Source organism: Eschrichtius robustus, chromosome 4 (genome assembly GCF_028021215.1).
Source record: "Eschrichtius robustus isolate mEscRob2 chromosome 4, mEscRob2.pri, whole genome shotgun sequence".
Lineage (NCBI taxonomy): Eukaryota > Metazoa > Chordata > Mammalia > Artiodactyla > Eschrichtiidae > Eschrichtius > Eschrichtius robustus.
This window is the reverse complement of record NC_090827.1, coordinates 7350333-7372055: the sequence shown is the minus strand read 5'-3', so window position 1 is coordinate 7372055 and position 21723 is coordinate 7350333. Positions and strand designations below refer to the sequence as shown.

Below are 21723 nucleotides of genomic sequence, written 5' to 3'. Positions count from 1 at the left end.
GTTAAGGGTGCATTTTGAAGTCAGTCATGGGGGCCTGATTCTAATGGGACTCCTGAGAAATATCCAAAATGTCTCTCAGCGTTTTCTACCTGAGGGATAGGAGGGTGGGTCATTTATCCACAAGCTCCTGGCCCCTGTGTCTTTGAGGGCTACCCCTGGACTGAGGAACTCCCTTGCCTTCAGGATTATGTAAGGCCAAGTGGGTTCCCATGGAATTAGGAGTTGGAAGTACAAACAGTGTGGCACTCACTTGAGGTGGAAGGGTGCATTTTGAAGTCAGTCATGGGGGCCTGATTCTAATGGGACTCCTGAGAAATATCCAAAATGTCTCTCAGAATTTTCTACCTGAGGGATAGGAGGGTGGGTCATTTATCCACAAGCTCCTGGCCCCTGTGTCTTTGAGGGCCACCCCTGGACTGAGGAACTCCCTTGCCTTCAGGATTATGTAAGGCCAAGTGGGTTCCCATGGAATTAGGAGTTGGAAGTACAAACAGTGTGGCACTCACTTGAGGTGGGTCACTGTCAGCATGAGGCCAGCTGACTCTCACAAGGAGTGTTCACCAGGGCTGCAGCCACTGGACGTAGACAGAGGGGGTGCGATACAGGGGACCAGAGACACCTGTCTGAGTCTGCTTCTCCATCCACTCCCAGAATGCCTGCATCTTACTAGATTGCCTGGGTACCAGGATGGGTCCTCAACTCCTTCACAGTATGGTCCCTATGCATCCCCCAAGAGACGACCCTTGCTCTCAGAATCAGACCTATCATCTCCCGGTCCCTGGTCTTACTGCTGCCGAGGCTTACCTTGGATCTAATCTGTATCAATGGGAGTGGATGGCCTTTGAGAACTGGGAGGTAACACAAGCTGGTACTTTGAATGAAATTCCCGGCCATGGCCTCCCTGCTGACGGTCAGTGCCCCATCTCTGCTTCCAGTAGGACATACAGGCTGGCTCAGTTTGGCCTCTGCAGACCCCTGCGGCTCCACTCACTGGCCTTCCAGGGCCTTTCAGGGCAGGCTAGGTTCTGCACCATTGGTTGCAGCTTCTCTTTTTGACCTGCAGATCTAGCCCTGCTCTAAGCCTCTCTCCAAATGATATGAATTGCCAAGGGTAGACTGGATTTTCCCCTTTTGAAAAGATGTTCGCTTCCTTCCAAGACCTGGTGTCCCAAAAGGAGGACTGAGACAACCTGCCACCCTGCTGTTTTCTGCGCTTCATGTCTGGCCTGCTTCCTCTTTAGGCACCAGCTTTAATTCACAGGATTATAGACTCAGCTTCAAGATTACTTTCTTCTATCAATACATCCAGGTTTTGTAATCAGCCAACGGAGTGGATGTGTGCTACTCAGTTTCTTAGGGATCCCACATGGCCCTCAGTGTGTAGTGTGGTGAATTTTTGCACAAGACAGGGAAGAAAACATGCGACTCTAAAAGTAACCTCGGTCCCCCTATCTTCCTCTTAAGCCCTTTTACCTCTGATATGGGAGATGTTGGATTTTTTTCAAAAAAAGACCTCAGTCTCTACCCATTCAGGACTTAATCACATTCAGACTTTTAAACTTTCTCCTCTTTTCCCTTCAGTTTTCGGAATAGGCTGGGGCAGGGGCTTCTATTTAGACCTTTATCCTACAGGTTTTTACCAGCCCTGTTGCTAAAGCACCAACCCCTGGCTGGTGGACCTGGTGACCAGCTCTGTATTACAGTCGAGCAAGGCTCTGACCTTCCAGCCCGTCTGGGTTTTCACCACCCTTGCCAGGCCTCTTGCCTGGGTAGTCTTTTCTGTGCCTTCTGGTGTGACGTCACGTTAGCTTGAACTCTGGTGACCCTTGCTTACCCCGCCCCCCCAGGCTGGCCATCTCACACATTCGCAGAAGCACAAGGCCTCTAGATGCTTGGCCCACACCAGGCGGAGCTAGGGGAGCTGCTCAGGCCCATCCTCAGTCACTCCACCTCCGGAGCAGGTGCCAGGCTAGGCACCGCTCGTGGCCACCCAGAAGCTGATCTGAAAGACAGGTCTTTCCAGGGAAGGGAAGAGCCATCACGCTCTAGGTTTTCCCCCAAGCCTATCCTGGCGAGCCTGCCACGTACCCTGCCTCTCCCCAGATTGTGCTGTTGGGGGATAAATGGGGAGGGAGACACACCGGAATGTCATCCCTGGTCTTCTGTCCCTGCCCTGCCCTTCAGCACAAGTAGTGGTAAGCAGAGCGTGATTCCTATTCCTGCGAACTGTAAATTTCCTTTAAGTCTTTCCCCTTATCTCCCTACACTATAGGTTGTAGTAAAGTAATGACCACAGTCCAAGATCTCTTCTAGATATATAAAAGTCTGATTTGGGAATTCAGAAAATATTTTCACTCTCTCAAAAAAAAATCAGGATTTCAAGAATATTAGCCCTGGAGTCTCAGGGGAAAAAATCTAATATGAAATTTAAGGTAGAATAGTGTCCCCTTTGACCTAAGCCTTAACTTTGGATATACATGGAGTCACAGCTTTAAGAAGACTGATGGTCAGGTCCTATGCCCTGATGCCCAGTCCTCAGAGACTCTGGAATCAGGCACAGGAAGAGGTATTTTTTCTTAAAACTTCCCTGGTGGTTCTAAATTTTAGCCAGGATTGAGAACCATTGAATTAAGACTGTTACATGTCTTCTTTCTGAAAGAGGGGATATCATTGAGTTATTTGTAGAGAGAAAACATTCTAATATTTCAAAATCAGTGTCCTATTACAACTCTTAGACACTCAAAAAGCAGTTATCTGATCAATGATTTCACGTTCTCTTCCTAACAATCCTTTTATGTAGATGTTGTATTGACTACATTTAATTGAAGGAGCAAAGTGGAGCTCAAAAAGGCTAAATAAGCAATGACTTTATCACTTAAATATTGGAGGAAAACACCCACAAATCTTGATTCTTGATTTTAATCGTTGTGATTTATCACATCATCATTAATATGATTTAAAAGTTCTTTTTACTTTTATTAAAATTAAAGATTTTAGATATTACAGATATATTTAACCTGAAGAATAAAGATTTGTTATAATCCTGCCTTACAAAGATAATCACTGTTGGTGGCTGGGTGTGTACTCCTCCAAATGTGTCCTAGTCATATGATAACATACATCATGAAAGCGTTACTTACCCAAATGAGATCACACTATATAAAATTTTGAAACTTAGCTTTTCACTTAAAAATGTATCCTTCAAATGTGTGTGCATCTCATTCTTTTAATGGCTTACGTATTTCACTTTAAATAACAACATTTGTGTTGTTTCCAATTTCTTCTTATAATGAACATATCTTTGGCCAATTGTGCAAGTATTTTAACAAAACTGATTCCTATGAGTAAAATTTCTGACTTGAGTAACATAGACAATTTCTATTTTAATAGTTTACCAAATTGCCCTCCAAATTAGTCATGCCAATTTATGATTAGTTCAACAATGCATTAGTGATGCTTGGTCCCCTCACCTCAGGTACACTGGGTATTATCAATTTTTTTTGAATGTGCTGATCTTTTTTTTTTTTTTTTTTTTAATAGTTTCTCTTTTTCTTTTTTTTTTTTAAACTTTTGGGTTTATTTATTTATTTATTTATTTTTTGGCTGTGTTGGGTCTTCGTTTCTGTGCGTGGGCTTTCTCCAGTTGCGGCAAGCAGGGGCCACTCTTCATCGCGGTGCGCGGCCCTCTCACTATCGCGGCCTCTCTTGTTGCGGAGCACGGGCTCCAGACGCGCAGGCTCAGCAGTTGTGGCTCACGGGCCCAGTTGCTCCGCGGCATGTGGGATCTTCCCAGACCAGGGCGCGAACCCGTGTCCCCTGCATTGGCAGGCAGATTCTCAACCACTGCGCCACCAGGGAAGCCCCTGAATGTGCTGATCTTATAAGTGAAAGTAAATACCATTGTTAGCGGAATCAGCATTTCTTTGCTTACTGAGATCGAGCATCTTTTTACACAAGGCTTTTGGAATTTCTTCTGCGAATGTGGAATTCCTTCTCTGTCACCTACCTGTTTTACTCCTTTGCCTCTAAGAACAATCAATTTTATTTTTCTTGATCTGTAATAGAGCTCTGAATACTAGGAAAATTAGCTGTTTGGCTTTCATATATGTTATGAAATGTGGCATTATTTATGGCTTTGACTTTTGTCTGGGGTAGTATTGGTGTGTAGGTATATGTGCTTCCTTTTTATAAATTAGAAGTTTTAATTTTTTAAATTATTATGATAATCTGTCTTTTCCTGTATGAGATTTTTGTTCCATATCATCCTAAGAGAAATATTCCCTTCCACAATATTATATCATATCAGTTATGTTTCCTTCTCATACTTTTATCGTTTATTTTACTACATTTAAGTCTTTCATTCACATAAACTTTAGTGTAAATGGTAAGGAAGGGATCAAGCTTTAAATGACTATAGTCATTTTTGCCCATGCTATTTATTTAATAACCTAGCCTTTTCCCACCGAGAAGTTGAAATGCAACTTTATTATGTACTAAGGTATAGAAAGATAGATATATAGATAAATACATTTCTATTTTAATGATGTATCTTTGCCACCCACATATTCTTATTTCTGAAGCTTCACACTATGTTTGCTATTTGGTAAAAGTACTCTGATTTCACTTAGCTCTTATTAAAGATTCTCTTAGATGTTTCCCCATGTTACTTTTTTCAGCTGATCTTTCAAATAATTTTTATCATATTTAAAAATAAAACAACCAGTTGGGATGGTATTGCTTAAACTTTTCCTTTCCTCCTTTCCCGCTGTATCCTGGATATAACAAATCCTAATTCTTCTCCCTATTTATAGTCGGTTCTGGACCTTCCAATGCTCAGCTGCCAAAGTGAGCTTTCTAGTGCCCAAATTTAATCATTTCCATTTGCTGCTGATTATCTCAGTGACTTTCCATTTATTTGAGGATACAACCAATGCATTTCAACGTGGCATATAAAACCTCCATCTACTTCTTTCTCCTGACTTTGTATCACTTCCTATCTCCCTCACCACCTTCTCTCCGGCCATTACCAAACTCTCTGTGGTTCCCAAAACAAGCCATGGTCTCCCCACTCTGCTCTGACACACCCTTCTCCCCCTCTGGACGGTCCTCACCCACATGACACACACCACACTTTTGAGGTGAGGTTTTCTCTTCTCTGGGACACTTCCTTTAAATCTCTGCTCCACCCTCCATTAGGTGCCCTTCCTTCATCAGAACTCCCGCTACTATACTATCAGGATACCCTAGACTGTGTTAAAATTGCCTCTTCACTTACACCTCTTCTCCACTAAACAAGAAGCCCTGTCAGGATGCCACCCATTTCTTTATTCCCAGAACTCAGCATTGTGTTGATTATATGATAGATCTTTATTCATGTTTGCTGAGCAAATGAATCAAAAGTGACACAGCTAAGATTAATTTCATATCAATCAGCTGGTCAAATAGATTCCATTCAATTTAGATGCTGTCTCTGTCAGGTGCAGGTAGTTTTTCTGGGAAGCACGCAAGGCATGAAAAAAGTAAGAGAAAGGGGAAATGCCAATAAAGAGTGTGTTTTTTTTTGTTTTGTTTTGTTTTTTTAACATCTTTATTGGAGTATAATTGCTTTACAATGGTGTGTTAGTTTCTGCTTTATAACAAAGTGAATCAGTTATACATATACATATGTTCCCATATTTCTTCCCTCTTGCATCTCCGTCCCTCCCTCCCTCCCTATCCCACCCCTCTAGCTGGCCACAAAGCACCGAGCTGATCTCCCTGTGCTATGTGACTGCTTCCCACTAGCTATCTATTTTACATTTGGTAGTGTATATATGTCCATGACACTCTCTCACCCTGTCACATCTCACCCCTACCCCTCCCCATATCCTCAAGTCCATTCTCTAGTAGGTCTGTGTCTTTATTCCCGTCTTACCACTAGGTTCTTCATGACCTTTTTTTTTTTTCCCTTAGATTCCATACATATGTGTTAGCATACTGTATTTGTTTTTCTCTTTCTGACTTACTTCACTCTGTATGACAGACTCTAACTCCATCTACCTCACTACAAATAACTCCATTTTGTTTCTTTTTATGGCTGAGTAATATTCCATTGTATATATGTGCCACATCTTCTTTATCCATTCATCTGTCAATGGACTCTTAGGTTGCTTCCATGTCCTGAGCTTGAACAAACGGGCCTTGATCCAGCTCAGGACCTTTTGAGAAACTCTGGTAGCCACCTCAGAACTGCCCCTGGGAAGGTGGAATAAGCCAGGGCATTTATCCACTGACTCCAATCCAAGAACTGTCCCCAGGGCTTTAACTTATCCCACACTCCCAGGCTGTGCCTGTGTGCCGCCCAGCAAGTGCACGTGGTACCAGGAGAGACCCAGGCAGAGAAATCAAGTGGGGACCAGTCCACAGGCAAGTGAACTCAGGGTAGGGCGAAGGCCCAGGGAGGCACTGACAGCAACTGCTCCAGCAGTAGCCCAACTGCCCGCTCAATACGTATAGACTAAAACCGGATGTGAACTATTTGAAGACTCTTGAGGGGCCACAAGGAACAGTTTCAGTCCCCTTCAAAATCCTTCAGGGTTATAGATATAAATGTTATTTGATTCAGTGTCATGGTGGACCAAAACTCTCTCCAAAGGAAAGCTGCACGTTTTTTAATGTTCTGTGTTATTATTAATTGATAAATCACCTTCCCATTGCAGAATATGCATTTGCCCAGACCTGTGAGGTTATAAAATTTGTTTTATCATGATGATGTCTATTGCAGCACCTTTGCCTGTGCAACTTCATGGAATTGTTTTTTTTTTTTTTTTTTTTTTTTAATATAAATACTCAGTACTATATGTGATTCTTATTTTTTTTTTTAATTTTTATTTATTTATTTATTTTATTTTTGGCTGTGCTGGGCCTTCGTTTCTGTGCGAGGGCTTTCTCTAGTTGCGGCAAGCGGGGGCCACTCTTCATCGCGGTGCGCGGGCCTCTCACTGTCGCGGCCTCTCTTGTTGCGGAGCACAGGCTCCAGACGCGCAGGCTCAGTAACTGTGGCTCACGGGCCTAGTTGCTCCGCGGCATGTGGGATCTTCCCAGACCAGGGCTCGAACCCGTGTCGCCTGCATTGGCAGGCAGACCCTCAACCACTGCGCCATCAGGGAAGCCCCATGGAATTGGTTTTAACACACCATTAAGTAGCCATGGATACCCATTATGATGCTCATCATATTGTGGTTCACATTCATAGTCACATCATCAGTGACTGAAGGTCATTTTGGGGCTGCATTACTTTTTTTTTTTGACGTCTTTATTGGAGTATAATTGCTTTACAATGGTGTGTTAGTTTCTGCTGTATCATAAAGTGAATCAGCTATACATATACATATATCCGCATATCTCCTCCCTCTTGCATCTCCCTCCCACCCTCCCCATCCCACCCCTCTAGGTGGTCACAAAGCACCGAGCTGATCTCCCTGGGCTATGCGGCTGCTTCCCACTAGCTATCTGTTTTGCATTTGGTGCATTGCTTTTTTAAAAACAGAATGAGAAGCAAACTTCACACATGTGGCCTTTATTCAGTGCCTGCTGTATGCACAGCTTCCTATGAACCTCAATGGGTGTACGTGGAATAAACAGTACACAATCTGGCAAAACTTACTGCTCACTGCGTCGAGTACAGAAATGCTTCTATTTTTACAAAAACTGGCTATGCTTTTGATGGGTAGATATGAAGTTGATCTAAATTAGAAGCCTTGAAATAAGTGAGTTTTAATACAAATATTGAAGGAGATAATAAAACACGGACTGGTGTCCAAAGATGATGTTCAAGACTTTAAAAATACACCACGTTCATGGGTTGACAGAAAAGACTCAGAAAGTTAGAAGTCAGAAGGGTGCAGATGTTACAAATAACAAATGCTGGAGAGGGTGTGGAGAAAAGGGAACCCTCCCTTGCTGTTGGTAAGAATGTAAATTGGTGCAGCCACTAGGGAGAACAGTATGGAAGTTCCTCAAAATCTAAAAATAGAGTTACTATATGATCCAGCAATCCCTCTCCTGGGCATATATCCAGGCAAAATGCTAATTCAAAAAGATATATGCACCCCTATGTTCATAGCAGCACTATTCACAGTAGCCAAGACGTGGAAACAGCCTAAATGTCCATCGACAGATGATTGGATCAAGAAGATGTGGTACCATATATACAGTGGAATACTGCTCAGCCATAAAAAAGAATGAAATAGTGCCATTTGCAGCAACATGGGTGGACCTAGAGATTATCATACTAAGTGAAGTCAGAAAGAGAAAGACAAATACCATATAATATCACATATATATAGAATCTCAAATATGACACAAATGAACTTATCTATGAAACAGAAACAGACTCAGACATAGAGAACAGACCTGTGGTTGCCAAGGGAGAGGGGGGTGAAGGAGGGAAGGATTCAGAGTTTGGGATTAGCAGATGCAAACTATTATATATAGGATGGGTAAACAACAAAGTCCTACCATATAGCACAGGGAACTATATTCCATACCCCGCAATAAATCATAATGGAAAAGAACATAAAAAAGAATATATATGTATATCTGAATCACTTTGCTGTACAGCAGAAATTAACACATTTTAAGTCAACTATACTTCAGTAAAATAAATTTTTAAAAAAGAAGTGCACAGATGTAGATCAGTTTGTTAGAACACATTGAGCATGCCATCCTTCCCTATCAGGACACTGCTTCCCCTGCCTAGAATATTTTTAATCTCTTTGTTAATAACTCCTTCTTTCCTTTTAAGCTTAGCTAAAATGTTACCTCCTATATTAGTTTCCTGTGACCGCTATAACAAATTACCACAAACTTGTCTTAAAACAACACAAACGTATCATAGTTCTAGAGGTCAGAAGTCAAACATGGGTCTCACTGGGATACAATCCAGATATAAGCAAGACTGCATTTTTTCTGGGCCCTCTAGGGAGAGCTTATTTTCTAGCCTTTTCCAGCTTCTAGAGGCTGCCTGCATTCCTTCACTCAGAGCCCCCTCCCTCTATCTTCAAAGGCAGAAGTGTAGCATCTCCCCTCTCTCCAACCTCTGCTCCCATCCTTACGTCTTCTCTCTCTGACCCTAACTCTATTGCCTCCCTCTTAGAAGCATTCTCCTGATTACACCTGGCCCACCTGGATAATGCAGGACCATCTCCCCATCTCAAGGTCTTTAACTTAATCACCTCTGCAAAGTCCCTTTTGTCATGTAAGGATACAGATTCACAAACTCCAGGGATTAAGAAGTTGACATCTTGGCTGGGGTGAAGGGGTGTATTATTCAGCCTTCCACACCTCCTCTTGAAGTTTTCCTAACCTTTTGAGTTAGAATTAGTTTCTTTTCCTCTGGATCCCACAATCATCTGCATTTACCTTTTTCTTTTTTTTTTTTTTAGCTTTTTGTAAATTGAAGTATATTTGATGTACAATATTATGTAAGTTACAGGTGTACAACATAGTGATTCACAATTTTTAAAAGTTACACTCCATTTATAATTATTATAAAATATTGGCTGTATTCCCTGCATTGTGGAATATATCCTTGTAGCTTACTTACTTTATACATAGTAGTTTGTACCTATTAATCCCCTGCCCCTATCTTGTCCCTCGCCTGTTCCCTCTCCCCACTGGTAACCACTGGTTTGTTTTATATCTGAGTCTGTTTCTTTTTTGTTATATTCACCAGTTTGTTTTATTTTTCAGATTCTGCATAGAAGTGATATCATACAGTATTTATCTTTCTCTGTCTGACTTATTTCACTTAGCATAATACCCTCCAAGTCCACCCATGTTTTTGCAAATGGAAAATTTTTTTCTTTTATGACTGAGTAATATTCCATTGAATATTATCTTCTTTATCCATTCATCTGTTGATGGACACTTAGGTTGCTTCCATATCTTGGCAATTGTAAATAATGCCACTGTGAACACTGGGGTGCATGTATCTCTTCGAATTAGTGTTTTTGTTTTTTTCAGATGTATGCCCAAGAGTGGAATTGCTGGCTCATGTGTGGTAATTCTATTTTTAGTGTTTTGAGAAACCTCCATACAGTTTTCCACAGTGGCTGCAATGTGTAGGATTGTTCCCTTTTTTCCACATCCTCTCCAAAACTTGCCTTTTGTTTTCTTTTTGATTATAGTAATCTTGCTATGTGTGAGGTGATACACCATTGCGGTTTTGATTTGCATTTCCCTGATGATTAGTGATGTTGAGCATCTTTTCATGTGTCTGTTGGCCATCTGAACGTCCTCTTTAGAAAAATGTCTATTCAGGTCCTCTGTCCATTTTTATAATCAGGTTGTTTGTTTTTTGATGTTGAGTTATATGAGCTGTTTATATATGTTTCATATCAACCCCTTATCGGTCATATCATTGGCAAATATCTTCTCCCATTCAGTAGGTTGTCTTTTTGTTTGCTTATGGTTTCCTTTGCTCTGCAAAAGCTTTTAAGTTTAATTAGGTCCCATTTGTTTATTTTTGCTTTTATTTCCTTTGCTTTAGGAGACACATTAAAAAAACATACTATTACAATTTATGTCAAAGAGTGTTCTATGTTTTCCTCTAGGAGTTTTATGGTTTATGTCTTACGTTTGGGCCTTTAATCCATTTTGAGGGTTTTTTGAGTTTAGTTTTTTTTTTTTTGTATATGGTGTGAGGAAATGTTCTAATTTCATTCTTTATGTGTAGCTGTCCAGTTTTCCCAGCACCACTTATTGAAGAGACTGTCTTTTCTCCACTGTATATTCTTGACTCTTTTGTCATAGGTTAATTGATCATTAGTGCATGGGTTTATTTCTGGACTCTCTATTCTATTCCATTGATCTATGTTTCTGTTTTTGTACCAGTACCATACTATTTTGATTACTGTAGCTTTGTAGTATAGTCTGAAGTCAGGAAACCTAATTCCTCCAGCTCTGTTCTTGTTTCTGAAGACATTATTGTCTATAGGGGGTCTTTTGTGGTTCCACACACATTGTAAAGTTATTTGTTCCTGTTCTGTGAAAAATAACCTTGGTATTTTGATAGGGATTGCACTGAATCTGTAGATTGCCTTGGGTAATATGGTCATCTTAACAATATTAATTCTTCCAATACATGAACGTGGTATTTCTTTCATCAGTTTGTGTCGTCCTAATTTCTTTCATCAGTGTCTTATAGTTTTCCAAGTACAGGTCTTTTACATCCTTAGGTAGCTTTATTCCTAGGTAGTTTTATTCCAGTTTTTATTCTTTTCAAGTTGATGGTAAATGGGATTGTTTCCTTAATTTCTCCTTCTGATAGTTCATTATTAATATAGAAATGCAACCAATTTCTGTATATTAATTTTGTATCCTGAAACTGTACTGAATTCATTGGTTCGCTCTATTAGTTTTCTGGTGTTGTCTTTAGGATTTTCTATGTATGGTATCATGTCATCTGCAAACAGTGACAGTATTACTTCTTTCTTTTCAATTTGGATTCCTTTTATTATTTTTTTCTCTGATTGCAGAAGCTAGGACTTCCAAAACTATGTTAAATAAACATAACAAGAGTGGGCATCCTTGTCTTGTTCCTGATCTTAGAGGAAATGCTTTCAGCTTTTCACCATTGAGTGTGACGTTAGCTATGGGTTTGTCATATATGGCCTTCATTATGTCATGAAGGCCATATTCCCATTTATACCCATATTCTTCATATTCCCATTTATACCCATTTTCTGGAGAATTTTTGTCATAAATGGATGTTGAATTTTGTCAAAAGCTTTTCTGCATCTATTGATATAATCATATGGTTTTTATTCTTCAATTTGTTAATGTGGTGTATTACATTGATTGATTTGCAGATATTGAAAAATCCTTGCATCCGTGGGACAAATCCCACTTGATCATGGTGTATGGTTCTTTTAATGTACTGTTGGATTCAGTTTGCTAGTGTTGTTGCTGAGGATTTTTGCATCTATTCTCATCAGTGATATTGGCCTGAATTTTCTTTTTTGTGTAATATCTTTGTCTGGTTTATGTATCAGGGTGAGGCTGACCTCATGGAAAGAGTTTGAAAGTGTTCCCTCCCCTGCAATTTCTTTGGAATAGTTTGAGAAGGATAGGTATTAACTCTTCTCTAAATGTTTGGTAGAATTCACCTGTGAAGCCATCTGGTCCTCGACTTTTGTTTGTTGGGCGTTTTTAAACTACGGATTCAATTTCATTACTGGTAATCAGTCTGTTCATATTTTCTATTTCTTCCTGGTTCAGTCTTGGGAGATTGTACATTTCTAAGAATTTGCCCATTTCTTCTAGGTTGTCCATTTTAATGGCATATAGTTGTTCATAGTAGTCTCTTATGATCTTCTGTATTTTTGTGGGGTTGGTTGTAATTTACCTTTTCCATTTCTGATTTTATTGATTTGGGCCCTCTCTCTTTTTTTCTTGATGAGTCTGGCTAAAGGTTTATCAATTATGCTTATCTTTCCAAAGAACCAGCTGTTAGTTTCATTGATCTGTTCTTTTTTTTTTTTTTTTTTTTTTTAGTCTCTAGTTTGTTTATTTCTGCTCTGATCTTTATTATATCTTTCCTTCTACTAACTTTGGCTTTTGTTTGTTCTTTATCTAGTTCCTTTAGGTGTAAGGATAAGTTGTTTACTTGAGGTTTTTCTTGTTTCCCGAGGTAGGCTTGTATTGCTATAAACTTTCCTCTTAGAACTGCTTTTGCTGAGTCCCAGAGATTTTGGATGACCGTGTTTCCATATTCATTGGTCTCCAGGTATTTTTTATTTCTTCTTTGATTTCTTCAGTGACACCTTGGTTGTTTAGTAGCATATTGTGTAGCCTCCACATGTTTATGTGTTTTTTAAAATTTTTTTGCAGTTTTTTTCTTGTAGTTGATTTCTATGTATATAACTTTAATATGGAGATTTTTAGAACTACTTTGAAATTTGGGGTTAATCTTTCTACCTTTACTATTATTTTCTTGGTGGCAATTTCATCTGTGCAGTCAGAATGGCCTAAATCTGGACCTGGGACTCCCTCGTTACCTCTGTGTAAAGGAGAGGGGTGCCTTTCTAGGTGGGAATGAGAACAGATGGAGGGGCAGGATTTCTAACCCGAAGCCCTGCTCTACCACCTGCTAGCAAGGAACAGCACCGATTTCTCAGTTTCCTCATCTGTAACATGGAAGTAAGTCTAGTATGTGCCACATGTGTTTCTTGTGAGTATTAATGAATGAACATATGAAAATTACTTAGGACAGTGCTTGGCACATAATATTCCCTCAAAACTGTTAGTTATTACTATCTCTCTTTTGTGAGATTATTGTAAGGATTAAAGGGACAGTAGATAAACCACAGCACCGTGCCTTACGCGCAGTAAATTCTCAATACAGTCTAGCTTTTGATTTGTCATTATTGTCTGTACTAAATACAACAGTTGAATAAGTCAAAATAGTGAAGAAAATGTTGTGTTTCAAAGGTGGGAGTTGCATGAAATGGACTCAAATTTGTGCCAACAATCTGCATAATTTCAGGCTCTCTTAGGTTAAAAGATATGAAGGTTCAATAATGTTGCAATGGATAGATTTTATTAGTGTCAATGATGAAATAATAATAATCACTGCAGGCTTTTAAATATTATGAAGTGTTTTTAAATATATCATCTCATGGGGCCTTAAAGTGACAAGGTTAACCCCAGGCAGTATCTAGCAATCTAAGGGCTATTTGATTATTTAAGCTTCCCGGATTATTATCACCCTTGTCACATAATAGACATTGTGTCCTTTCTATCATAGGCTATTCAGGGGTTGCCTATTTGTTCCCAAGGCAAATTGAGCCATTCCCCCTCAAAAGTTTACAGTAAATAGAATAGAAACTTCTGGAATCATCTTCCTCTCTCACAAATGAAGAAACAGCAAAGTGGTACAGCATCTCAGCTGTTCCAAGTTCCTCAAATCAGTTTTACTTTTGCAAAACCGGCCCTCCGACTTCCTATATCCTGTGAGCTGCCTTACGAGCAACATGACCGGCAGCCGCATTTGTTGTAATTTTTTAAATATGTGGAAAAAAAGCAAGATATCGACCATGTATTACCTTAACCAAGATGCCAAATTATCTAACTTGTTTCTCCAGGCGAGCAGCCCGACCACAGGAACAGCTCCCAGGAGCCAGTCAAGGTTGTCTGTCTGTCCGTCCACTCAGGACATCTGCAGGTAAGTGCCTAGCGAATGATCCCGTTTGGTGTTTTTTGAGACCAGTGCTTTGTACTCTTGCTGTGTGTGCTGAGACTGTGTGACTCTTGCCTCTGCCTTACATTGTCCGTGGGTAATTTAGACCAGCCTAATTTTTCTCCCTTAGTGCATTTCCCTCATTTGATCTTTATTTACCAACTTCGGGTCCGTGCTATCATTTTCATCGCTTGCTCTCTCTCTGTTTTCCCATGGCTTTCCTCTCCATTCCCATTTCCATGGCTTTCCTCCCCATCCCCATTCTCCATCCTTCACCTGCTGCTTTGTCTAGATCTGCCATCTTACATGACATGTCAGAAGCCTCACTTGAGCAAAGCACCCCGGTCGTGGTGCTGAGCCCTGCTAGGAAGGAGTCTGGTAAGAAATCAGTAAAACAGAGGCCTAGGAGGAGGAGGAGGGCTGCTCTGAGGTACAAGCACACAGAAGAACAAGTGAAAGGGAGAAGAAGGGATTTTCACCTCCAAATCCCCAGCCACCGATGGAGTGAGACTGACACAGATTCTTCAGATTCATCTTCCACCGATGAGAGTCATTGGATTCAGGCAAAAAGGAGAGCCCAGGTGAAGTTCTGCCTGTCTCGGAGAAGGCAAAATAAGAAACGAAGTGGAAACTTGGATGAGTCTTCCGCTCCTAATGAAATCCATCCAGTACATTTGGGATCCGAAGGTAAAAAGCGCCCGGAGCTGACCGAGTGTGAGAGCTACTCTTTAAATCTCCACAGAGGAAAAGGCACAACATACCAAGGATGCAGTGTTTCCCTGCCAAGACGGTCCTCTGACATTAAGAGACCCTCAAGGAAGCATGAGGAAAGCAGAGGCAGGTACCACCGCAGGGATCCTCAGCTCTTGCCCAGGCTTGGGCAAGATGAAACAATCAAGAGAATATTTTCAGAGACAGATTCCAGCACTGAAATGCTGGCAGTCAAAGAAGGTGGCAAGACTGTGGAGCCCGCAGGATTCCTTCAGAAGCCTCCTGCCACCTACCATGATGGGTCTGATCATTTAAAAGCATGCAGGTCAGTCACTCCAGAGAAAGACTTGATTACAGCCGAATATATCTCCTCCTGCTGTGAGTTACGTGTGTGTGTGTGTGTGTTTGTGTGTGTGTCACCTACCCTCAAAACATAACCTTTATCCATACTGTTATTTGTCCAATTGGATATAGGGTGATAAAACGAGCAAAGCGATGGGAAGAACAATGCACAAGTATCCGTGGGTTTGAAAGCTGTTCCAGAATACAGTTAGATTTTCCCCTCCCCCTTCTTTTAACTGAATAATGACTTGTCCTGGTCAAAAGACTGACAAACCAATTGCGTCCTGTCCCTACTCTCGGTAAGACAAGAACTGTGGAGGAAACATGAGTGAGAGCGTGAAACTTCAGACTCTTCAATGCAGATCTGGTGAACTGTTAGTGCTCTGACAGAGGATATTCAGGGCTTGGGGGGTTTAAGGTCAGATTTTTGTACCAGAAAAAATTCCTCTGCAGTTGGTGCTAATTTGTTCTCCAGTTATGACTCAGCAGGGTAACTCGAGACTGAAAGGGCACAGAAACAAGTCATGGACCTATCTGCGGGGTTGCTGGGGCCTTCGGGGAAGGAGACCACATTAACTTTGGTGATAATTGTGTACTACAAGGTTTCAATGGGTAGACAGTTCATAGCTCTGAGACTGCTTGTTTGCACTTTTTACCCGACTGGATACAATTTTCAAAATAACCTAAAATTTAAAAGAATGATGTGACTCTCCAGGCTAGTATGCACAAATAAGACAATGTTAAACAAAACAAATATTTTGGATTTTCCTATTATACCCAATCATTTACGTTGCTTGGATTCTGTTTGGGAGTAAGTGATGTTTTCGTTGCATAATGCTTGGTTTTGGGGGCTTATTTTTATGAAAGTTGAAGTTATTTTATAAAACATGTATGTGTGTTTCGTGTGAATCACGTGACCCAGAGAACACTTCCTATGTTCATTCAGGGCAGGACGAGAAGGAGAATTAAGCTCTGGATGTAAATAATATTATAATGGTTTGTTTCTCTGAAAGTTTTATGAAATAGTCATTCATAAAATGTTCGTTCATTTATTCACTCAGGCATTTGTAATGCATCAGGCACTGAAAATATTACAGTGCCTAAGATTTGTAGGGTCTCTGACATCTAGAGCTTACAATCGGATGGGAATAACAGACACGAAAGCTATTTCACAGTTAGTTACAATTGTGATAAGGAATGTAGGAGCATATAATGAGGAAGGTTTACCTATGCCGGGAGATCAGAGAAGGACTCTCTTAAGGAAGTGACAAGCTGACTGAGGCTCAAGCATGACAGGAATTGATCAAGGAAAGAGCAGGGAAGGCCGTCCAGGCAGCGTGCCAGTAGGGTTCCAGGGAACTGAGAGCCGGATGCTACTGCGGGGGGGGGGGGGGGGGGGGGAGGGGGAGGGGGGCGGCGGGGAGGAGGGGGGGCAGGTGGTGGAGCTGAGGCTAGAGAAGTGGAGAGGGCCCTGTAAAACACACTAAGTGGTTTAAAACAGAAGTGACACCATTTGACTTAGACACTAATACGAGTAAGTTTCTTGTAATCTTTTGACTATGATTTAAGTGTGACTTTGCTACAATGTCTGGGGATGGACTAAAACACTATTTCTAGTCTAGATGAAGAACTCCCCAATCACAAACATCTGTGGTCATTCCCCAAATCTACTTCCAACATAATTTAATGAAAGAGAGTCAGAGAACCTAGTTGTAGGCTTAACGGTAATTGGAGAAAAAAGTAATGCTTGTAATTAAAGTCATAGAGGCTGGCTCTCTGAAGTTAAAAGCACTGCTCTGGAGGAACATTTTCAAAGACAGAATATTTAACATGGACTTCTATTAATGAAAGTGAGATCGATGGACCTATAGTTATCATTTCTTACTGTAGGTTATTGTCAAAATACACCCACTAAGCAAATCCTATGAGCCGTATATTATACTGGGAGCTGAGGATAAAGTGACAGAAAGACTTGATTCTTCCCTTAAGTGGCCTATTTTCTAGTGGAAGAAATCAAATGTATACTCGAAACGATGAATGTTCAAGATAGCACAGGGTAAGTTTAAGAAGAGGAATACTACAGGAATTTGAAGAAAGAAAAATTGCTGAGAGCTGACATAATCCAGGAACCCCTTGAGAGGTGGGATTGGGACTGAGAAAAGGAGAAGTTAGCCTGGCAGAGATGCACGGCCTGCATCCAGGCCCTCAAGGCAGGGCCCAGGCAGGGACTAGGGAATGCCGCTGTGCACCTGGGAACTCTTTGTGAACTGTGTGACTAGGTTAGAAGGTTTGCATAGATGGATAACTAGAATATTTTTTAAAAAGACATTGTGAAGAAAACATGCATATCCTTCCAAGGAGCTTAACTCTGTTCCGTGCATCCCTGTTTTCAAACTGCCTTGCTGAGCCTCTGGGTGCCAAAGAGGCTGCCGAGGACAGATCAAGGCAATTGTGCTCCCGTTAGCCCATCTTTAACCAGAGGGTTGGGGTTCTACATAACATTCCTTTAAGGAAAACAAAGAAATTCCACTGTAAAAAATAATGTAGAACAGCCTTTGCTAAATCAAATAGGCTTGATGAAGAACAACATGTAAGAGTAGTCACAGTGACGCCAATGATGTACGGGAAACGGACCTAGATTGAGGAGGAGTGGTGATGTGGTGGAAGCAGCCTACTTTGGGGTGAGTAGGATGAGGATGGTAAAGGGGAGTGAAAGGGAGGAACAAATGGCATGCAGGCATTTGCATCCCCCCAGGTGGGCAGGATCCCCCAGGTGAGCAGGATTCCCGCCCCCCACCCCCCGCCAGGTCATCAGGAGCAATCTTCGTGCTTGCAATCAGTGAGGGCAGAAGACAAAGAAGTCAAGAAAGACTCCAGACCTTGGAAGTTGGGAGGTAGTAAAAGCCGATGTTACTGACAGAGGCAGAAGAGGTCAGAGGCCAGTTGGTTTGGGAAAGACATGATGAGTTTAATTTCAGGCAGGCTATTTGTGGTGACAGTGACGTCCCAGGGTCGGCTGTTGAGCAGATAATGTGAGTCACGTCACTGAAATGCAGGAGGGCAGTCAAGGCTGGGTCTGTGTGATTTTTTCAAGCAGTAGTGAACTATACACAGACCAACACTAAACAGCTGCACGTTTGCAATGGTCATTAACGTGGTGTATGAGCACAGGGCAATCGCATCGAGATATTAAAAATGAAAATCTCAAGGTCACGGAGGACATACAGATTTGGGTATCATTCTCAGGGAGGTGACTGAGATGCTGGAAAGTGAATGAAGTCTCTGTATGAGATCATATGTAGGAAAAAAGCCCCTCTGTGGACCCAGCCCGAGCACCAGGGTCCCCTGCGTACGGGAGGAAGATGAACTTGCACTCCTGCCACTTGACACGGACGGGCAGGAAGAATCTCAGCTACAACCACAAAGCAGAAGAAGCTCCCGAGCCCTTCTTCCTTTTTCCTTCCTGGCATTTAGTCCCACAGGGACACGCTACCCACTCTTGACCCTCACCAAAGCCTCGCGCAGAGAAAGTTTCTCTATTACCTTCCTATAACTTAGAGGGACTTTAAATCATCATGCTATCACACTCACACTTGTGGAGTAGGAAAGACTTTGCCTTTTTTTGTAGAAAATTTACATTAAAAAAAAATCATGTTAGCTCATGCGTGAAACTTGTCAGTAGCCTCTTAGTTGCCGTCAGTGGCAAGTTCAAAATCTTTAATAGGATTTACAAGGCCCTGCATGATCTATCTGACCTGCCTGCCCAGCTTCAACAGCCTCATTAACAATGACCTACTCATGCCGGTCTGTCTTCAGGTCTCTGAAAGAGCCAGGCCTGTCCCTTTCAGGGCCTGGGATGCCTTCACATTACCTGCTCTGCCCTTCACCAGGCTAACTCCTGGTCATTCTTTCTTGATTTAAATGTCATTTCTTTAGGGAAGCTTTTGTGATTCCCTAACCGACACTCAGGTCCCCTCCACTTCCAGAGCATCATTATTTTATTTTATTTTATTGGAATATAGTTGATTTACAATGTTGTGCTAGTTTCAGGTGTACAGCATTGTGATTCAGTTACCATAGCATAATTTTCAATTGCCAACATCTATGTATTTTTGTGATTAACGGTATCAGATTTGCTCCCTGGAGTGTCCAAAGTGCCTGGAACAGTGCCTGGTAAATAGCACATACTCAACATGAAGGTTTTTTTTTTGTTTTTTTTTTTTTTTTAATGTGACGTATATGTTTTTTTTTTTTAATTAATTAATTTATTTTTTTATGGCTGTGTTGGGTCTTCGTTTCTGTGCGAGGGCTTTCTCTAGTTGCGGCAAGCGGGGGCCACTCTTCATCGCGGTGCGCGGGCCTCTCACTATCGCGGCCTCTCTTGTTGCGGAGCACAGGCTCCAGACGCGCAGGCTCAGTAGGTGTGGCTCACGGGCCTAGTTGCTCCGTGGCATGTGGGATCTTCCCAGACCAGGGCTCGAACCCGTGTCCCCTGCATTGGCAGGCAGATTCTCAACCACTGCGCCACCAGGGAAGCCCAACATGCAGTTTTTGATTGAATAGATTTAGGGAAAATAAATTTTTTGAAGGGAGTCATTCTTCCTATGTGAAATCATAACAGTAAGTGGTGGATTACCTCTCCTGCAGTGGCGTCCCATGTAAAGAATATTCTTCACGAGCAGCTAGTGGATATCAGTATCAGCTATGGGGCCTGTAAAAGGCAGACCACTGCCCCCACCTCCAGAGATTCTGATGCCCTTCCTCTGGGGTTGGGCCCATGACTTTGCATTTCTAAAACATTCCCAAGTGATACAGATGCGGCTGATCCAGGGACCACGTTTTGAGAACCACTGTTCGATGCTACAAATTCTCCCTGGGCCTTCTGTGGGAAAGGCTGAGTTTGGGAAGCATAATTAGAGTTTTCTGTCATCCTCTGCTGAGTGCTGACACAAAAAGCACCAAATCAGATCACTTTCCTGTATTTCATGCTGTCATACCTGCGTGGGACAGGTCATCAAGCTAAAACCGTAGGCTGACAAAGTCCCAACTTTACCAGGAACTCAGCTGTCATGGTTTGACTATTGTTTCCCTTCAAACACACTTCCTCATCCCATCTATCCCCACTTCTGTCAGTGAGTTCACAGATCCCCTGAATTTTCAGTTTTGACAATGTTTTCTTCTCATTGGGTATATCCGGCCCCAACCAAGTTCTGTCACTTCCTCCAGATACTGCTTTGATCTGGGTCTTCTTTCCCGTTACCACCATCCCCTTGTGACTCTACTCTACACGTCTGTTCTCTCTCCACATCCACCGTTTACCCCCTGTTTTGGTCAGGACTCGTCTCCCAGGTTAAGATTGGCTGAAACCAGTTCAAATGAGCTTGATGTCTTAGCCACAGAAATAGAAAATCCGGGTACACAGATGCCCTCGGGGCCTCCAGAGAGTCAAGCAATGTGGTTCCCTCACTCTCTCTCCTTCTCTGTGTGGTTCTTATTTCCTCTGACTGCAGACAAGCTTCCTCTGTACAGCAGAGGGAAGAAACATTGTGGACAGAGACAGCGACAGGCTTACATTTTACCAGCAATGGCTTAACAGAAAAGGGAAATGTTCTCTTCAAGCAGTTACATGGAATCCCAGAGAAGGAATAGAATTCGCCTGCCTTAGGTCACATCCAAGGGGTAATCACTGTCACCAGGGCATGGGTCATTATGCTTGGACCCAGTCCTTGGGTTGGATTGGATTTAAAATCCAATTTAAAGTCCTTGGGAAGGTTGGATTTAAAATGTGGCTATGGGCAACCCCTTTAGAACCTTACGAATTGGGGAAAGAACACGTCAACACCAAAAAGAACAGCACTAGTACCAGAAGAAGTGGGAAAAGAATTATGAGCAGGAAAAAGCAAAAAAAAATACAGTACAAGGTCCTGCTGTACAGCACAGTGAACTATATTCAATGCTCTGGGATAAACCATAATGGAAAAGAATATAATATATATATATATGTATATAACTGAATTACTTTGCTGTACAGCAGAAATTAACACAACATTGTAAATCAACTGTACTTCAATTAAAAAAAAGACAAAACAGTAGTGTTCAACCACCATCAAATGCAATTCTTTCCTTCCTAAATGTCTTTCTCTTCCTCTCCAAACACCCATATTTAGATATGCTTTCTCATTTTTATCCTCTTCCATGAAGCTTTTCCAAAGTATTCTGGTCCATGGTGACATTTTCCTTCTTAAAATTCCATAACCTTTATTCTCAATATCACGTGTTTGGTATTCAGTCATTTTTTTTTAGTGGTTTCAAGTGTGTTGGTTCCCTTTTCTCTACACAACAAGCTCCTTGAAGGTAGGACTCATGTCTCACACCTATTCTGTGCCCTATGCAGTACTCAGAATAACTTGGGAATTTAGCGATGGCTCACACAGAACTTTTGGAATGGC

At 41.6% G+C, this 21723-nt stretch overlaps 1 protein-coding gene across 1 annotated transcript in view; it reads left to right on the top strand.

Moving 5' to 3' along the window:
• The window catches only part of MARCHF1 (membrane associated ring-CH-type finger 1), a 472347-nt gene that overhangs the window by 364517 nt on the left and 86107 nt on the right, over positions 1 to 21723 (top strand). The window contains exons 4-5 of the mRNA XM_068542410.1: positions 14127 to 14206; positions 14514 to 15257. Of these exons, the coding sequence (XP_068398511.1) occupies positions 14127 to 14206; positions 14514 to 15257 (824 nt within the window). The remainder of the gene's footprint in view (positions 1 to 14126; positions 14207 to 14513; positions 15258 to 21723) is intronic.